This window comes from Dissoconium aciculare (genome assembly GCF_010015565.1).
Source record: "Dissoconium aciculare CBS 342.82 unplaced genomic scaffold K489scaffold_14, whole genome shotgun sequence".
Classification (NCBI taxonomy): domain Eukaryota; kingdom Fungi; phylum Ascomycota; class Dothideomycetes; order Mycosphaerellales; family Dissoconiaceae; genus Dissoconium; species Dissoconium aciculare.
In genome coordinates this window covers 671,279-688,430 of record NW_022984964.1, presented here as the reverse complement: position 1 = coordinate 688,430, position 17,152 = coordinate 671,279, and the positions used below count along the sequence as shown (strand labels likewise).

The 17,152-nt window shown below is 55.8% G+C and overlaps 5 protein-coding genes across 5 annotated transcripts; 1 reads left to right on the top strand and 4 right to left on the bottom strand.

The window, feature by feature from the left end:
• The first annotated feature begins 130 nt into the window (after positions 1-130).
• Positions 131-2,577, top strand: K489DRAFT_418070 (NAD(P)-binding protein). Its single transcript, XM_033608198.1, has 4 exons — positions 131-769; positions 1,027-1,766; positions 1,908-2,058; positions 2,170-2,577. The coding sequence occupies exons 1-4, from the start codon at positions 602-604 to the stop codon at positions 2,242-2,244; spliced, it is 1,134 nt and encodes a 377-aa protein (XP_033456335.1). The 5' UTR covers positions 131-601; the 3' UTR covers positions 2,245-2,577.
• K489DRAFT_384221 (uncharacterized protein) lies at positions 201-587 on the bottom strand. The gene has a single exon (XM_033605808.1). It carries the CDS (start codon positions 485-487, stop codon positions 230-232), a length of 258 nt encoding a protein of 85 aa, XP_033456336.1. The 5' UTR covers positions 488-587; the 3' UTR covers positions 201-229.
• Positions 2,515-4,396, bottom strand: K489DRAFT_326093 (MFS general substrate transporter; the record flags this gene model as incomplete). Its single annotated transcript, XM_033601880.1, has 3 exons — positions 2,515-2,845; positions 2,950-3,694; positions 3,793-4,396. 3 exons carry the CDS (start codon positions 4,394-4,396, stop codon positions 2,515-2,517), a joined length of 1,680 nt encoding a protein of 559 aa, XP_033456334.1.
• Positions 4,397-5,867: 1,471 nt separating this feature from the next.
• Positions 5,868-10,831, bottom strand: K489DRAFT_373743 (uncharacterized protein; the record flags this gene model as incomplete). The annotated part of the gene is made up of 2 exons (XM_033603455.1): positions 5,868-9,991; positions 10,048-10,831. The coding sequence occupies 2 exons, from the start codon at positions 10,829-10,831 to the stop codon at positions 5,868-5,870; spliced, it is 4,908 nt and encodes a 1,635-aa protein (XP_033456333.1).
• Positions 10,832-13,422: 2,591 nt separating this feature from the next.
• Positions 13,423-16,684, bottom strand: K489DRAFT_384218 (uncharacterized protein). The gene has a single exon (XM_033605807.1). The coding sequence runs from the start codon at positions 16,605-16,607 to the stop codon at positions 13,728-13,730; it is 2,880 nt and encodes a 959-aa protein (XP_033456332.1). The 5' UTR covers positions 16,608-16,684; the 3' UTR covers positions 13,423-13,727.
• Positions 16,685-17,152: the final 468 nt, after the last annotated feature.

Genomic DNA, 17,152 nt, shown 5'->3' with positions numbered 1-17,152 from the left:
GCCGGCAGTATCCGCAGGGGAAAATAAGGGTTTGGGTTGCAGCTGGAGGGTCACGCTGAGACCCTAATCTATACGGATGAGTGACTCTCGCCATAGTGTACGCGACATGTACAATCTAGATCTATGCCAAGACCTATGTCAAGCAAGTCAAGCAAGTCTCAATCTACGGCTTGACTTGATTACTCATAAAAACCTGGCCGACTTGACTTGGTGACTAACCGCATTTGGATCAAGTCAAGCAAGTCAAGCAAGCCGGACTTGCTTGTGGCCACCTCTGGCTGAGTTCGACCGGGACATTTGCGAAGGCAACCTCCACCAGCATTGCTTCGTACCAAACTACCTCAACCAAGACTACTGCCATTAACACGATGCCAGCAACGACTGCGACGAAGACCAAGCCGTAGGAACCAGCCAAGGCAGAACATGCTACCGACTCGTTCCGTGGTAAAACGGACCTGACGACATGAGCGAGGTACTTTCCGTACATAGATTACTTGGTGGCTTGATGAAGCATTGTTGAACTCGAGTCGGTGCATCAGAGAAGAATCTATCTCAATGTGATGCCTTTGTTGGATCTTCAATACAGTATCGATCAGTATCGATGTGTACCCCTCCCGCTGATTCGTATTTTCCTGCTGTGACCTTACGACCTCCGATGCTTGTAATGAAACTCTTGCCATCTAGGGCATCTCGGCATCACCAACCGCTGACCAAGCGTGTCGCCGGGGCAGAAGCTGCTCGACATTCCTTGCAGGTGGCCGTGGCGAAGGTGTGTGCGCGCCCTCCCTGCCCGGGACCTACAATAGATGGCCCAGCGCACCCGTCGGGTCAAGACGCGACGTCTATACATCTGGGGAATGGTGTTGCTCGGTCATTTGGCGCATATCCATGCCCGTTTGATCGGCTGCTGTTGCATAACCCTGTATAATTTTCATCGTTCACCAAACGCAAGTCGACGTCGGTAAGCTTTGGCGGTAACCCTGGGCTTCATCATTGACCAACAGCTTTCTCGACGTGCCTACGAAGTCACGGGGATGCTTGAAGCATCACGACAAACAAGCCTACAATCATGAGATGGTTATGTATGAGCGAGTGAACGACGACCGCCAGACTACCGATATATCCAACCATGCCATCAGCTATCTCTCCCAACCCACCGAGAACCATCCTCATCACCGGCGTCAGCAGAGGTACATATGCCACCACATCCCCACGCAAGAGAAACGAAACAAAAGAGCCAACCCCCTAATCGAAAACACCTCTCCAGGCATCGGCAGGGGTCTCCTCTCGACCTATCTCCTCCGCGCCAACCACACCCTAATCGGGACAATCCGCCCCTCGACCTCCACCGACCACATCTCCACCCTGCACTCGCTCCCCCTCGGCCCGGGCTCCAAGCTGATCCTCCTCTCCCTCGATTCCGCCGATCCATCCGACCCCAGCAAGGCAATCCAAGAACTGCAATGCACGCACAACATCACGCACCTGGACATGGTGATCGCGAACGCGGCGATCGCGCCGGACCCCGCGCCCCTGGAGGTCATCGCGCCGGGCGATCTGACGGATGCGTACCGGGTGAACGTCGTGGCGCCGGTGTTGTTGTATCAGGCCAGCAAGCCGCTGCTTGAGAATGCGCCGGGCCAGTCGCAGGCGATGTGGGTGACGATTTCCAGCGTCGCGGGGTCCGTCAGCAAGATTGAGGAGTTCCCCGTGACGAGTCTACTGGCGTACAGCGCGAGCAAGGCGGCGGCGAATTGGTTTACGGTGTGAGTAGTGCTGCCCTTTTCTCTACCTCCCTTCTCTCTTCGACCTCATTTGACATCTGCCCCCGCCCCTTCCCTCTTATCCCGTCAGCTTTCCCCAACCAGATCCCAAAATCCCGCCAGGGACTAAACACCTGTCCACAGAGCCGTGCACGCCGCCAACCCGAGCTGGATCGCCACCGCCATCCAACCCGGCTTCGTGGCGACGGACATGGGAATTGAGGGGTGTAAACGGCTCGGTCTCCCGCCTCCGCCGGATAGCATTGAGAAGAGTATCGCGAAGACGGTCGCTTTTGTAAGTGTCCCCTCTCTCTCCTCCCTCAATATTCATGGGGGGTTCGTAATAGTTTGCGCGTGAAACGAGTGTGGGATTCTTGCTGATGTGAGCGGTTGGGTACCATCTTAGTTGGACCGAGCGACCCGGGAAAACGCGTCGGGGAAATTATACGATGTGATCGCGGAGGCGGAACTCCCCTTCTGATTCCGATCGGAGAGGGAGAGAGAAGAATGATCTCGGGGAGGGACGTGGGCCGGGGCGGGAATGAAAGACACAAAAGGCCCGTCTGATGAACCCCCCTTTTTAAGAAACCGGAAGCGAAGGTGAAGAATCTTCGTCTTTCTTTTTTCTTTCTCTCCCACTTTCTATCCCTTCCCAAATAAAGAAATCCTTCAAGAAAGAAAGAAAGAATACAAGTTTTCCCGCTCCCCATTTCCATCATGCAAAAAAGAGAAGTAGAAAACAACCACGAAATCATCCCTCCAACCTCCACTTCCGCAACGGCAGTCCCTGCAACCTCAGCGCCGCAGGTTTGATAAAGCCCCAAAACGTGATCACGCCGAAAACGACACACAGGACATTCACGATATAATAGCCGTCGCGCTCCATGGAGCAGAGGCCACCTCCCGCGGAACAGCGGTGTTTGTCGACTTCGGCGACGCAGGAGAATGGCGCGGTGATGAGGAGACTGGAGTCTTTGAGATCCAGCGGCGGGGTGAGAGGCGGGTGGCAGGTCGCGCTCGTGAAGGCGTCGACGAAGCGCAGGATGAAGAAGCGCGGGAAGGTGCCGCCGAGGTTCGACATTCTGATGGGGGAGAAAGAAAAGGTTAGATTGGAGATTCCTTTTTTTCTCTTTCTTGGAGAAAGAAATGTTTGGTAGAGGGAGAGAGGGGGAGGGCAAAAACTTACGTCGCGAGAAGAGTCATGTACGTCCCCCCGATAGCCGGGTCCGAAATCTTGGCATGGAAGGCCGAGATGGAGACGAACATGACGGTGTTCATAAAGGTCGAGAAGACGTGCTGGATGATGACGACGAGGAGGTAGGAGTTCGTGGTGCCGGTGGCGGTGGGGAAGAACATGACGACCAACATGGAGAAGACCGCGGCGAGGAGCCGGCCAGTGAAAGCGGTGGTCCAGACGTTCATGGGCTTGTACTTCTCACTCCAGGTCCCCGCGTAATAGCCCAGGAGCATCTCGAAGGGGAAATCGATGAGCACGGTCAGGGCGAGATCTTCCTGGCTGAAGCCCTTGTCGAGGAGCTTGAGGTTGGTGACGGCGTCGTTGGCCTGGAAGCCGATTTTGGCGATGAGGTGGATGACGATGAAGATCTGGATGTTGGGCAGCTGGAGGATGCCGCCCATGGTTTTGTAGACGGAGAGCAGGCTGTCTTTGTCCTTGCTGCGTTCCTCGCGTTTGAAGAGCGCCAGGCCCAGCGTCACGATGAGGTAGACCCAGCCCCAGAAGGTGAGATATGAGTTGAGATTCAATAGTCCGGTGGAAAGAGGCGTGGAGCGAAAGTATTTGTTGGCAAAGTCGGAGGAGGAGAGGGCGAGGAAAACGGTATATGAAAGGAATTGGCCTCCGGTGAGGCCGACGGTCTGCGCCGTACTCGCGTAGGATAGATTGCTCGGAGAAAGCAGCGTGAGGGCCCAGCCTGTGCAAAGCAGAAGAATAATCGTGTCAGTAAGTTCCTTCCTACGCGCGATGGGCAATCGACGCCAAAAAGAAATTCTCCTATTTGAAGAGACTCACCGTCCACTGCGATATCCTGCGTCGCACACATGAAAACCAAAGCAAACCACCACCCGGTAAACCCCCAGACGCCCGCGCCATTGTCCGCCCCAGCCTTGACCATCATGCTCTCGGCATGACCGCCCAACCACAACATGCCCAATCCCGACATCATCTGGATGGGCAGAATCCAACTCTTTCTCCTCCCGACCTTCTTACTCCACACGGCATCCACGATCGGACTCCACAGCAGCTTCAGACTGTATGGATATGACGCGAGCGAATAGATGCCGATCTGCGCGTAGCTAAGATGCGATTTGAGCAAGAAGGGCACACTCCCCGTGGCGAGACCCATGGGGATGCCCTGCAAGAAATACAGCAGCACGAGGAGCATGAAGTTCTTCCGGTCCTGCTCGGGCAATTCGAAGAAACCCTTTGCGCCGGCGCCGGCGCCGGCTGCATCTTCGCCGTGGCCGTCCTTCTCCGGTTTGAAGGACGGCACGGGGGTATCGAGGCTGAAATTGTCCCGTCCCATCAGCCGCGCGGTGGCATCGGCGGAATCCTCGTCGGGGATTTCCAGCGAATGGGCGTTATGTTTCCGGCGTTCGACGAAGGTGTTGCTCATGATGTCGAGGGTGGCGGCGGAGGAGGAATCGGATTGGGAGGTGGTGGATGCGGAGGATAAGGAGCCGTTGGGAGTGTTGCGGCTGGCGCGACCCCTGGGATTCGGCGATCGGGACTTTGCTTTGCGGTGGGTCATCGGAGGAGGAGGCGACTTGCGCTCGAGGATGGCGGGTCCTTTTTTGAGGATTGTTTGAGCGTTGTCTCTTGCTCTTGAATTTGTATAGTATGCGCGTATCCGATTTGACGGTGGTTTTTTGGTATGAAAAAATTGGTGGAAATTGGATCTCTCGTGACCTCTTTCCGGATCCTCGATAGTTTGCGTCGATGCGTCAGGAATTCGCGTGCTGGCTGCTGCTGCGGTTTGCGATGAGCGAAAAGAAAAGGCCGTTGATGAAGTTCGTGAGAAGGTGTTTCTTCCAAGGAGCGTAATGTGTGTATGGTGAGAGAAGAGCGTGAATATATATGTATATAGGGAAAGACGTAAGCGGTGGTGGTGGACACGGAATTATTATTATGAACAGTGGAAAAAGCGCAAGTTGCCTTCCTTCTGGCCACGTACGTGCCTAAAGTGGAATGTCTCCGCAGGCGTGTGACATTCCCGGCTGGTGATGATGGTGATGATGATGATGGCGGGCCCAGTCTGCCTTGCCCTAATGAATTAATTGCGGGAGACTTTCGCCTGCCGAGATTCATGGCTGTTCACCAAATCCACTCCCTATATATTGCAAGGGCATGAGAGAGGCCATTCCTCTCCTCTCTCAGGCATGAAATACATGAAGGTCATCGCACCAGGAGAAATATCGAAGCAGGAGAGGAGGCGAATACTGCACACCGAGCAAAACAATGACCTCCCAACCAGCCTAGCAAACAGAAATAGAGAGAATTGGGTCGAATCCGCTCCTCATACGGGAACCAAGACTATCCATGAGGCTCAAGCAGAACAAAAAAGACATTTCTTTCCAAGATCATGACTCAAAAGCAGCAGGAGTTTGAGAGAGGGAAACGTCAAAGATGGTGGAAATACATACGTTACAGTTAGTTAGTTAGTTGGGCGCGAGCAGCGGCGATGACAATGATGAGAGAAAAGAGCAGAGCAGAGCATAGGGGGGCATTCCTGGTAATCCAACAACAGCGACAGTCGACGCGAAAGAAAGAGAACACTCCTTTTTCTTTCCTTCTCCTCTTGTCATGCCCCGGAACCCACGTAAAAGGAAAGAAGCAAACCAAAAAAAACTTTGAAAAAAAAGAAAAGCAAAACCCATATTCCGTCGGCTCTTGTTCATGTTGTGCGTGTGAGAGAGAGTGCGTGCGTGTGTGTGCGTGTAACGAAGGCGCAGAGAGGGGGAATAAACCGGAGCAAAAAAGAGAAGAAAACAAACAAACACAGACCAGACCTCATCATAAAGGGAAAGGGGAAAGGGAAAGGCAAATTCGACCCGAGACCCGCCCCCGGGACGAAAGCATCAGCCGCTTCAGATCATGCCCATCCGGGGCGTCGACCCGCCCTCGCTCCCGTTCCCGGCGTCCTTCTTGCTCGCGCTGGCGGTGGCGCTCTTCCCTGCGACCGCCGCGGCCGCCGCGCTGGCCGCCGGCCCTCTCCGCTCCTGCGCAAGAGCCGCCGAGGGGCCAGCGGCGAGGAGATCGTCATCGTCGTCATCGTCCTCCTCCTCGTCGTCGTCATCGTCCTCCTCCTCGTCGTCGTCATCGTCATCGCCGAGACCGAGGGCGTGGCGCCAATTGGCGATGCTCGCGCCGCCGGCGAGGGCGGACGTCGTGCCCGCGCCGCCCGCCGTTCCGGAAGAAGAGGAAGCCCCGTGGGAGGCGGAAGAGGCACCGCCGGCAGTGCCCCGCTCGAAGTCGAAGCGGTCGCTGAGCCGGTAGTTCTTCGCCGTCTCCCAGTGGCTTCGGAGCGTCTCGAGTTCGTTGGCGAGGGAATCCAGGGCGAGGGAGTTGCGGGCGTCGTTGCCGCTGCCGGAGTTGCCGCCGCCGGAATGGGCGTTGGGGTCGCCGCCGTGGGCGGTGAGCTCCGATGCGTCGTCCTGGGCGTCGTCGTAGGCGGATTCGCCGCCGAGGCTGGTGCCGCGGCTGTGGTGGCGGGAGGTCGCGGTGTCGGCGCTGAGGCCGCGGTGGTGGCCGTTGGCGAGAGGGGTGGCGTGGCCCCCACCGCCGGCGCTCGCGGAGATGCGCGATTGGCGGCGGTAGTTGTCGACGCTGTGTTCGACTTGGTCGAGCAGCAGTTGGACCTTGTCCTCGGCGTCTTTGGCGCGGTGTTCGAGGAGGGAGTTTTCCTTCTGGAGGCGGTCGAGGTCGGCACGCGCGAGGCTGTGCGAGGTCTGCAGGGTGGAGAGTTCCCTGGTCGTGCTGGCGTGGGTGGTGCTGACTTGGGCGAGCTCGGCTTCGGTGTGTTGGAGCTTGCTCTGCATGGAGAGAATTTGGTTCTCGAGGTCGCCGACGGAGCTCTTCAGGCTGGCTTGGACGGCGGCGAGTTCTTGGCGGAGCTGGGCGGCTTCGATGCCGGCGGCGCCGTTGAGGTCGCGGGAGGACTCGGATTCGTCCTTGGCTTTGTCGACCTTCTTTTTGAGGTCGCTGTTCTCCGTCTTGACGCGTTGGAGCTCCTGTTTCAGCTTCGACAGCATCTTTTCTGTACCGCGGAGGTATTTGACCGCGGCCTGGTGGTCGTTGTCGAGCGCGATCAGCTTCTCCTCGTAGTCGCGTTTCATCTTCTCGTTGCGTTCCGACACTTCTTCGTACTGTGCCCGGAGCTCATCGTGGTTCTTTAGACTGGTCTCGTAATTCTGCTCGAGCTCGCGGAAGCGGTGGGGATCAGGGGTGCTGAAGCGAGCGCTGCTCGGTGAGTCAATGGCACGCGATCTTCGCACCTCGGAGGCATTGACTCCACGCTCGCCGAGGATATCCTTCAACGATGCATGCTGCACCGACAATGCATTCGTCTCCAACTTGTGTCGCTCCATCTTCTGTTCGAGCGCGGCCTTCTCGGCCGTGAGGTTGTTGTTCTCCTTCATCGTCGTTTGGAGCTGCTTGCGGATCGACAGACCCTCCCGGCTCGCCTGCTCTTGGTAAGCCTCGAGTCCCGCGATGCGCTCTTCGGCACGACGGAGCTTATCCGTAGCAGTGTCCGCAGCGTTCTGGTTCTGTCGCGCCAATGCATTGGCTGCCTCGACTTGCTCTTGAAGAACCACGATTCGCTGGTCGTTGGCTTGAGACGCATTGACGTCACGCTCCGTGACGTGACCGAGTCCTGCAAGGACAGCGGATCGGTGAGTGCGCGCCTCTTCGGCGTGCGTCCGAGCCAGCTCCTCAGCTTCGCGTAGCGCACGTGTGCTGTTCTCCAACTGGCTAGCATGTTCGGCTTGTTGCGCGTTGAGTTCACGGACGGTCCGCTCGAGCTCGGCGCGGCCGGCGCGCTCCTCCTCCAGTTTCTTCTCCATGAGCTGCGCTTTATCCGAAGAAGCTGCGACAGCATCTTTGAGGGATGCCAAGATCGCAGTATGATTCGAAGTCGCCGTGAGAGCGGTCTGAAACCTCGTGGTCATTTCATCGTGGTCGACGATCAACAGCTTGTGTTTCGATGCAATCTCGGAATGGTCGGCAGTGGCGGCGCGTGCCACGGTCTGGGTCTCATGGAGTTCCGCGCGTAGGTTGGCCACTTCGATCGCGTGTTGTTGACGATGCGCATCGAGCTCGGTGACACGCTTCTGCGCCGCTTCAGCGGTATCCTCCGCAAACTCACGCGCCTTCTTCTCCGCCTCGATTTCCTGCGAGAGAGCTTCATACCGGCGATTGAGTTCACTATGCGCCTCGAGGGCACTCGCCAGGCGTCGGCTGATGTCATCTGTGCGGGCTGATTTGTCACCACCATCTCCGCGGGGACTGCCAGTCTGCCCGGCCAATTTCGCCTTGGCGAAGACTGCTTCGTTGATGGCGACATCGCGCTGCTTCTCCATTTCAGCTATGCGCTCCGCCGCGCTTCGGCTCTGCTCGTCGATCGTCTCCTGCACTCGGCTGAGCTCCGCGCGCATCTTGAGCAACGCTTCCACCAACGGCCGATCGTCATCGTTAAGGCTGCCGCCAGAACCATCATCCAAGATCGGCGAGTCGCGTGACTGATATCCCGATTTGCGAGCGAGCGCCAATTCGGAGGTGAACCAGGCATTCTTCTGTCGGGCCTGCTCGAGTTCTCGCGCGAGGACATCATACTGGTGGGTGAGCGCGGGAGACGATCCGAGCCCGGAATCTTGAGGTCGTTCGTGCTCCTCGGAGATTTTCTGAACCCGCGGGAGTGGTTCTGCGGTATCGATCGATCGACGGGAGGTCTCGAGCGGTTCGGGCTCCGTCCTTGGAGCAGGCGCACGTGCAGCTACGACACCACCGTACGTGTCCGTGGAAGGCTCTGATGAAGGTTGGTAGGTCTCGGGCTTCTGTCTCGAGGCTGGCCGCGGTTGTTCGGCGGCATCGAAAAACGAGTCGTTTTCATAATTCGATGCTGCAGATATCGATGGCTGCGGTGGAGGCGCGCGGAGGTTGTCGGTCGGCGACATGCCGGAACTGTCATACCGCGGCCCGCGCGTGGTCTCGGTGGACGGGCTGAGCGCTCGGTCGGCCGGTCTCGTAGGCTGCCGTGCAGGTGGCACAGCACCGTTCGGTCGGATCTGCCCCGGCGCTTGACCAGGAGCTTGTGGAGGCGGTCCGGTCGGCGCAGGTCGCTGGCCTTGTGCAGACATGGGGAGCCGCGCTGCGTTGTCGGGTGATTTGACCCGATTGCCATTCGCGCTGGTGCTGCGCTCTGGGATCGTTTGCTGTGGCGGTACACGGCTCTGCATCATTGGGCGAGCATTCGCTTCGGTGCTGGGACGTCGCTGTCCCTGCGTCTGGCCTGCCGAGTTCGGCTGCGCATTGTCCGCTGGGTAGCGAATCTTGTTGGTGTCGAGAAAGTAGGCCAATCCCAGCTCGACCGGGTCGCGAGGCGCACTACTAGGCTCGCCCGCCAGAACGACAATCTGTTTTCCGACCGTCGTCATGCTGTGGCCGGATCGGGGGCTGGGGCTGGGTCCCATGTTCTGAAAGGTGTACCAGCGCCTTGAGCTGATGCGGAACGCAGCCAGATCACCGAGATCGTTTCCGTCTTCGGTGCGACCACCGAAGATGTACATGACATCTCCGACCAACGCCGCCGCATGCCCTTCACGCGGAGAAGGGATGTATCCTATGCATTCCAGCTGAGTCCATGAATTGGTGTGAGGCGAGTATGACCAAACATCGTTAAACCAGTGGATGCCGTCTGTGCCTCCGAAGAGATATAACCGATCGCCCCAGGTGACCATGGTGTGGTTGGTCCGCGCAGGCGGAATCTGACCATGTGGCGGTCCGCCGTCGATCGTATTTTGGATGAGGATCTCCCATCGGTTCGTCGCCTGTTGCAGGGCATTAAGGTCGAATGCGACCAAGTCATTAAAAAAGTAACCTTCGACCTGACCGCCGAAAATGTAGATTTTGCTGCCGAGGATATTCAAAGTGTGTCCGTAACGACCAGGGGGTCGAGGTCCGGCGGGTAGCGCTCTTGACCATTGTTTTGTGGCTTTGAAATTAAAGAATCAGTGATTGTGCCGAGCGCGTGATTGCGCGTCAACTTACAGGTGTTCAACAAGTAGAGGGTGTCGTCCAGGAGATCGCCTTCGTCCATCTTGGTGTCTCCGCCAAAGACAATGAATGCGTTTCCCACGAGTAAACTCGCATGCCCGACTCTTGGTCCAGGTCCTTCGCTCGTGGTCGCGACCGGATAGCAGGTCATGGCGCCGGGACCAGCCTCGACCATCCACAGGTCACCTTTGACGGTGCTGCCATTGATAAGACCACCCATGAGGTAGACTGAGCCATCTTTGCTGGCGACTGCGTTCACCGCAGCCCCGTATCGAGGGAACGGACTCGAGTTGATCGCCGCAGAAAATGTCATCTGCCGTTGTGACCATGGGTATGGCGACGGGTCGCCTGGCGGGCGCGCCTGCAGCGGCAAGCGCTGCTGTTGCTGTGCGAGCTGCATCTGGTCGGGTGTTTTGGAGAGAGAGCCGTCTGGACGGGCGGGTCGCACGGGATCACGACCGGAATCGCGCAAGGTCTTCTGCTCTGGACTTGCGGCTGCGCTCCGGCTGACTTCGTCGCGCGACAGCGATGATCGTGGATACTGCGATGGTGAATGCGATTCCTCCCCTGTGCGTGAAGTGGCTCCTGAGCGATCGGCTCCGGAGGGATGATTTGCGCCTGAGCTCACTCCCGAGATTGGCGAGGCCGACTTGCCATTGAACGATGAATGAGCACTGTTGGTACCATCCGGTGAACGGACGTCTCGCGAAGGGGCCGACGTGGGCGCTGGGTATGTTCCTGATCCACCTTTTTTAGTCGCTTTGAACAAGAAGGACATGGCCAGGCGAGAGGCCGTACGATGCGATTTTCAAGATGGACGCAGCTCGATGGGCGCAATCCGTCAGACGTCGGTCCAGTGATCGAGGGTCGTGATGGTGACGGTCGATGGTCAGGTCGCGTCGCAAGGATCTCCTACGATTACAGGGATGCGGAAGCGAGCATCAGGATTGCGAAATGCGATAGGTAGAAACAGCAGACGTCGCCGGTGTCAATGGCGACGAGTCCGGCCGAGCGGGTAGGCCGGCGAGAGGCTGGTCGTCGGGGCGGTGGTGAGAGGTGCGATGAGGAGGAGGAGGAGGAGAAGAGGATGGCGGCCGATGGTGATGGCCGTTGGAGACGAACGACGTCGAGACCGGCCAGGCGGGAGGATGGGCGGTCGATCGGACGGTCGGCGGTGGTCAGTGTGATGAGATGGTGGAGGAGAAGGAGAGAGGAACTGAACTGTCTGGACAGTAGTAACGCTGTCGGCACGGTATGGAATAGTCGATTAGTGTAGCGATGGTGTTCAAAAAAAAAGTTGGTGGTGCTGGCCGTTTCCCTATTCCCTGCGCGAGGTTCGGTTTCCTCTCAGTTCCCCTGCCTTTCCCATCTACAAACGGTATAGAGGCTTGGGGATGGTATGCGGTGTGGTGTGTGGTGTGCGTGCCGTGAGATTGTACTGGATATATCGTGCTTCATTGTAGGATAAAACATGATCAATTGGGTGATGTGGTAACGTACAAAGCATTAAAGTGTTATGTTCGATCTGGGGCATCCTACTATCCAGTGCGATAGACGCTTGGCTGGGTCTTTTTGGCGCAGCCACATCTCTATCCAACCTCCACCAGCACACTCTCTCCGAACTCTCTCTGAACGCTCTCTGAATGCTCTCCTCTCTCTTCTCTCGTCTCTCTCCTGCATATTGTTCCCGCAAAAATGTAATACCGACCCAGATGAGTACAATTATCATATGATGGTGTGGTACCTCTTCTCCGCTATGATGCATGGTACGGCAGCAATCCAACACAAAGGAATGGGACGTGTGCACGTAGCACCGAAGAGAGAGAGAGAGTCTTCAATCACGGGATCCGGGAATGGGGGATTGGGAAATGGATGCGGACAATGGGAGGAGGGCCTCACACTCTTACACACACTACTGTACTGGCCAGGGAGAGCTTACATACTCCAGCATTCACTACTGTGCCGCTACCTGACCTTCGCGGCATTCCAGGGGCGCCGTCCATCGAGAGAGAGCCTCGATACGCTTTTGATTTTACCCTTATTGCGCCACACATCTGTTGCATATATATCTACAGTATCTCTCTCTATACAATTCTCCCACGGCTGGCGTTGACACGTCGTCTATTCATGCCGAGAATGAAAGACGCAGCACGACGAGCAAGAAGACGTTTCAGCAAGCGTGCTTCCCAGAGAGAGAGAAGATCAGCAACGACGGACTCAGCGTCTCTCACCACCGGGAAAAACCCTCATCTGCATGTCTTGCGTGAGTGCGTGAGGACTGACGGAATAAAATCCCAAAAAGGGGCCACGCGACGACCCAATGCGAGACCGGGAAAAGTTCGCGCGGAGAATTGACTCCACGCGGGCGTGTCGTGGGCGACCCCTGAATCTCCAAGTCCCTGGCTACGGCGGTAACCCGTGGACCGGCAGGCGAGCCGTATCGTAGTAGCCGAGTATCGTCTGCACCGGTCCCGCATCGATGATCAGCCAGCCACACTCCCAGCCTCATCCATCCATCCCATTGTTGCAATTGACAGACAGAGTTTAATCTGTCTGTCGGTTCGTATCAGATCCCATCGTCCGTGGCTTTTCGATGTCCAATGGCTCTCTCAGAGCATCTGTACAGCACACGATTTCATACCATAGTGATATGTATGCTTCTCATGTCACAAGGAGAAGAGTCTTCCGGACTGGGCTCCTCTCGAAAATGGCAGACTCTATTTCTCTACAGTAGGTACGTAGAGGCTGGGAAGGGAGAGATGAACTTGACCTCCTTCTCCGCTCTGGATCCACACCACGGAAGATCTTCCCGTCTCGTTACCACCCACAGGACCATCCACTGCGGAACCTCCGTCCGCTCGTTACCGTCCTCCTCACGTGCTCTTGTCGGGGTCGGTCAGAAACATATATATCTTGAGGAGACGCCCGACTGCTGCAGCGAAGCTTTCTCCAAAGAGTATATTCATGTACTCCAGCACTGATAAGTATTTTTTACATGTGACATATGCGATGTTGAACGAGTAGCGGGAGAGACAGCGGACCTAAAAGACGTGCGACTTTGGGAGAGTTGAAGAGGGAGTGGTAAGAAACTGACGATGCGGCCTATAGCCATGCTCGAGATTTCCTCGTCAGACCAGCCAGTCCACTGTCCACTCTTGCCGATTATATTCTACCCGTCCATGCGCCGTGAATCGTCCAGGCACTGAAAATCGATCCTGCTCGAAGCATCCGCCCAAGTGGACGTAAGAAATGTTTCTTCGTTTTATATACAGGTGACGGTCAGATCAGTCGGGGCACTCCAGTGACTTATCAGATCCCCGTTGCGCTGATGACTAATAACCCTATCTCTTTCCAGGATTGTTCAGATGCCTCGTCCGGTGTGACAAAGGCCTGTACACGAAGGACACAGAATCTGTGACTAGCTATGGAGAGGAAATGTTGTCCCGTATTCATAGTCAACTTCGACCGAGCAAGGATGTGCTGATGTTTCGGGAATCTTGGATTTACGGAGGAAAAACGGACTCCGAATTTGGGATATCTAGCCTTTCTCATTATCATCGAAACATCATCTCTCTCTCTATCTCTGTCCATCATTTATATATATCTCGAAGCACAAGAAAACCAAAAGCATGACTTAAATCACAGGAGCATCATTGTCGCATTAATCTTGCCGTCTACCACATCTCCACTGGCACGGTCGCTGCTGTGGTGGGCTGTGGCTTGGCTGTCGTGGGCTCGTTCGGGACATCTTTCGCAGCTTTGGGTCCAGGCTTGGAGGGAGCAGCAGGCTTAGTGGGAGGGGCAGGTTTTGTAGGAGCTGCAGGCTTAGTGGGAGGTGTAGGCTTTGTCGGAGGTGTAGGCTTGGTGGGAGCAACGGGCGACTTGATGGCAGCAACGGGCTTGGTGGCAGCCTTGGAAGCAGACGCGGTCCCGGGCGAAGACGACGAGATCTGAAGGAACGTTCCGTCAACATGCGGCTTCGTCCGTAGGTGACCCTTCCCCTTGTCAGTCCTGACGAGCGTCAAGCTCCAGGCCCGACAGAACTCATCAACGCTAGCCCGGATCGCCCCGGTGCGCAGATATAGCGGGCCGGAGTGATCGATGAAGAGATTCGGGCGTAGCGGGAGGACGCCTTGGGCTGACACTTGAATTCGCTTGCGGAGAGTGGATTCGACGCCGCCGTTCATCATTTTGGTATACTGCTCTGAGTCGAATCGCTCGGCAATATCGCCTTCTGTGCTGCCGCAGTGCAATTTGGTACATGTCGCGCAGGTGGTGTAGCCGAGGCCGAATTTGGTCTCCTTTTGCGTGACCGTGGTCAAGGTGGGAATTTCCTGGGTTGGAAATTCGACGAGGACGATTTGTTTGCAAACGAAGCAAATCAAGACCATGTGACTGAGATTTTCATCCAGATCGAGGCTCGTCTTCGTTAAGATATTGGCGGCCTGGGGAGTGATGACATCTTTCAACTTGCTTTTGGGTTTGGTGGGGGGGCTTACTTGACTACCCTTTAGTTTCAAGGAGGCAGAAACAGCTTTCGATGTAGATTCGGGCGCGTTTGCTTCAGACTGCGATCTTGTTACTCGCTGAGCGTTTGTTTCGGTTGGTGTGGAGGCTGTGAGACCATTGCCATGTGAAATGGTCGACACAGACTTGGGTTGAGCTGTCGAGTCCTTTTTGCTGGGCTGATCCTTGACAGCGGCAGGGGTAGTCTGTCCATTGCTCTGATCTTTTGCCACGGGTGGCTCCTTCGATGGAGTCAGTCCGGCTTGCTGTTTCGATGTGGGTTGAGATGATAACAGATCAAGATTTTTCTTCGCTTTGAGATGTGGTGGCAATGCGCCATCTCGATCCGACACTGCGTCGCTGTGGGGCTGATGGCTACCATACCGATTTGACGCCGTGTGCGATGAGGCCGAGCTTGGCTGTTCTTCGGGATAAGTGTTAAATGAAATGAGATCGTCCGATTGCTCCGAACGAGTCTCAGCGAGCCTTCTCTCGAGCTTTGCTTTCCTCTTTGATTTCTTGGCTGTTGTTTTGTCAACAGGTTCCGTCGTTTCAGTCCGGGCCGCCTGCTCGTTGTGGTACGCTCTCAAGGGAGGGTTTATGGGCGTTGATGTCAGGACGCTCATGCCACCATCATTCCCGAGCCGGGTACGTGTCTTCATATCGATTGCCATGCGCCCAAGCTTAGTGGGCGTGCCATCCGACTCAAGGCGCAAAAACGCTGAGGGCGCAAAGACCAGGCTTTCGCCCACGGACAAGTCCATGATGTGTTGAAAGATGTCATGATTGTTCAGATCGCTCATGCCGACCCTAGAAGCTGCGCCCAAATGATGTTGTAGTGCAGAGAACCAAGCTGGAGAGGTGAACCGGTGGATAATAGACACCGAACATAGATCTAGCAGCTTTTCTGAAATCGTTGGTTCCTGAGTAGCGATGATAACGCGCGTTGCGTTGTGCCGCTGTTCTCTGATTGTGCCGAGCAATCTATCTGTAAAACTTGACGATGCCAGGGATGCTGTCATATATCGATGTGCTTCGTCAAGCGCTACTACCAGACCACCAGAGGATCTGTGTTCTTTCACGAGGCTGAGACAAATGTCGAACAATATACATGCCGTTGCTGGATCCACGAAAGGATCAGTGAGGTCGACGATCGTCAAACTCCCAGCTTTGATGTTCAGCAAGCTTTCAGAAGTAGCCTTGCTACTTGACGGCGAGAGATCTAGATAGCTCTCAAGCAGTTCCAACCGTAGATTCAACGGACCCAGCTGATCTTTTGTGAGTACCTCCTTGTCAAGGATTTTTCGAAATGCGACGTAGTCAAAGCCACCCCCGCCTGTAGAAATTGCCATTTGTCGCAGGACTCGTAAAACGACCGACATGTACAATGGCATGGCACTTTCCTTGTCCGAGAATGCCATCAACCGGTGCATGCGCTCGATGCTGAGATCCGCAGCACGTAGAAGGAGTGGCGTGACGGTAAGACTCTTATCCGCGCCCGGAATCTTGCTATAAGCCGCGCGTAGAGCATTCTCATTGCTTTGCGAAACAAGCACGTTTACAGGAATGCCCATGGAGCACAGGTAGGCCGTTTCTGCAACACCGCCAGCCGCATCAGGGTCAAAGTGGAAGGCCAGTCCTGCCAAGGGACTTCGGACACGACCAATGCGCTCATCAGCAACCAAGCAGTTCTCCAGCATACAGCTGAGGGTATAGCTTTTGCCGCTGCCTTGCGATCCGCAGATGAATGCTGAGTTGGGCGCGTTGACGTTCATGAGAATCGGCTCGTTTGGTCTGATCGCGGAGTGACCGCCATTATGGAAACCGAGGACAGCATACTGGTCAAACATGCGCGTTCCACCAACGCTATTTCCATACTTCTTCTCGACGATATTCTTGATGCTCAATGTTGTCAAAGGTGTTGTTCGTAGATCTTCTTTGAGTCCGCTTCTTGAGCTGACCTCCAGGGTTGAGAGACGGCGGTACAATTCTTCTTCCTCCGCCTCGTGATAATCTTCATGCTGCGACTGCCAAGTTTCGATCGCCATGTTGGCAAAGATTCCTACCTGCCGGTGGGCTTGTCCAATTATGAAGCATGTACCTCCATTTATTAATGTAATTGATGAATCGTCTGTGAATGGCAAAAGTTTTTGCCGCCCGCGACATGTCACTTTGACCGTTGCAACCCTAAGCAGTCACCCCGAATCGGATTGCGGCGCATGCCCGATGTGTCATCCCTGGAGAGGCTCATTCTTCCACCGTGATCGTCACACAGATGCTTATGAACGAGCGCGTCCTATGAACAGTATTGTTGACCATCCGTGGAGGATACTCCAGGCCACATTCATGTGCTGACATGTAGCGTGTACAGGTACGAGAGACAAGGGGGTCTATTACGACTCTGCGTCAATTTGGTACTCTCGCTGGACCCTCCTCATCAATCAACGAACGTTCGTCATTGCGCTACACGGCGAGCACCCTGAAGGCTCGCTCCAAGGTTTGCGCACACGTGGTTCCGGCACGTTGTCATCAAGATCGGTATTTGTCTCCCGAGTGACTGCTCCAGCTTGAAGAGAGAGAGACCGTATCGCAT

Coding starts and splice junctions, on each gene's coding strand:
- K489DRAFT_384218 (XM_033605807.1), bottom strand. CDS start 16,607: ATGGCGATCGAAACTTGGCAGTCGCAGCATGAAGATTATCACGAGGCG.
- K489DRAFT_418070 (XM_033608198.1), top strand. CDS start 602: ATGTGTACCCCTCCCGCTGATTCGTATTTTCCTGCTGTGACCTTACGA. Junction 770..1,026: donor TGCAGGTGGCCGTGGCGAAG/GTGTGTGCGCGC, acceptor GTGCCTACGAAG/TCACGGGGATGCTTGAAGCA. Junction 1,767..1,907: donor GCGGCGAATTGGTTTACGGT/GTGAGTAGTGCT, acceptor ACCTGTCCACAG/AGCCGTGCACGCCGCCAACC.
- K489DRAFT_384221 (XM_033605808.1), bottom strand. CDS start 487: ATGTACGGAAAGTACCTCGCTCATGTCGTCAGGTCCGTTTTACCACGG.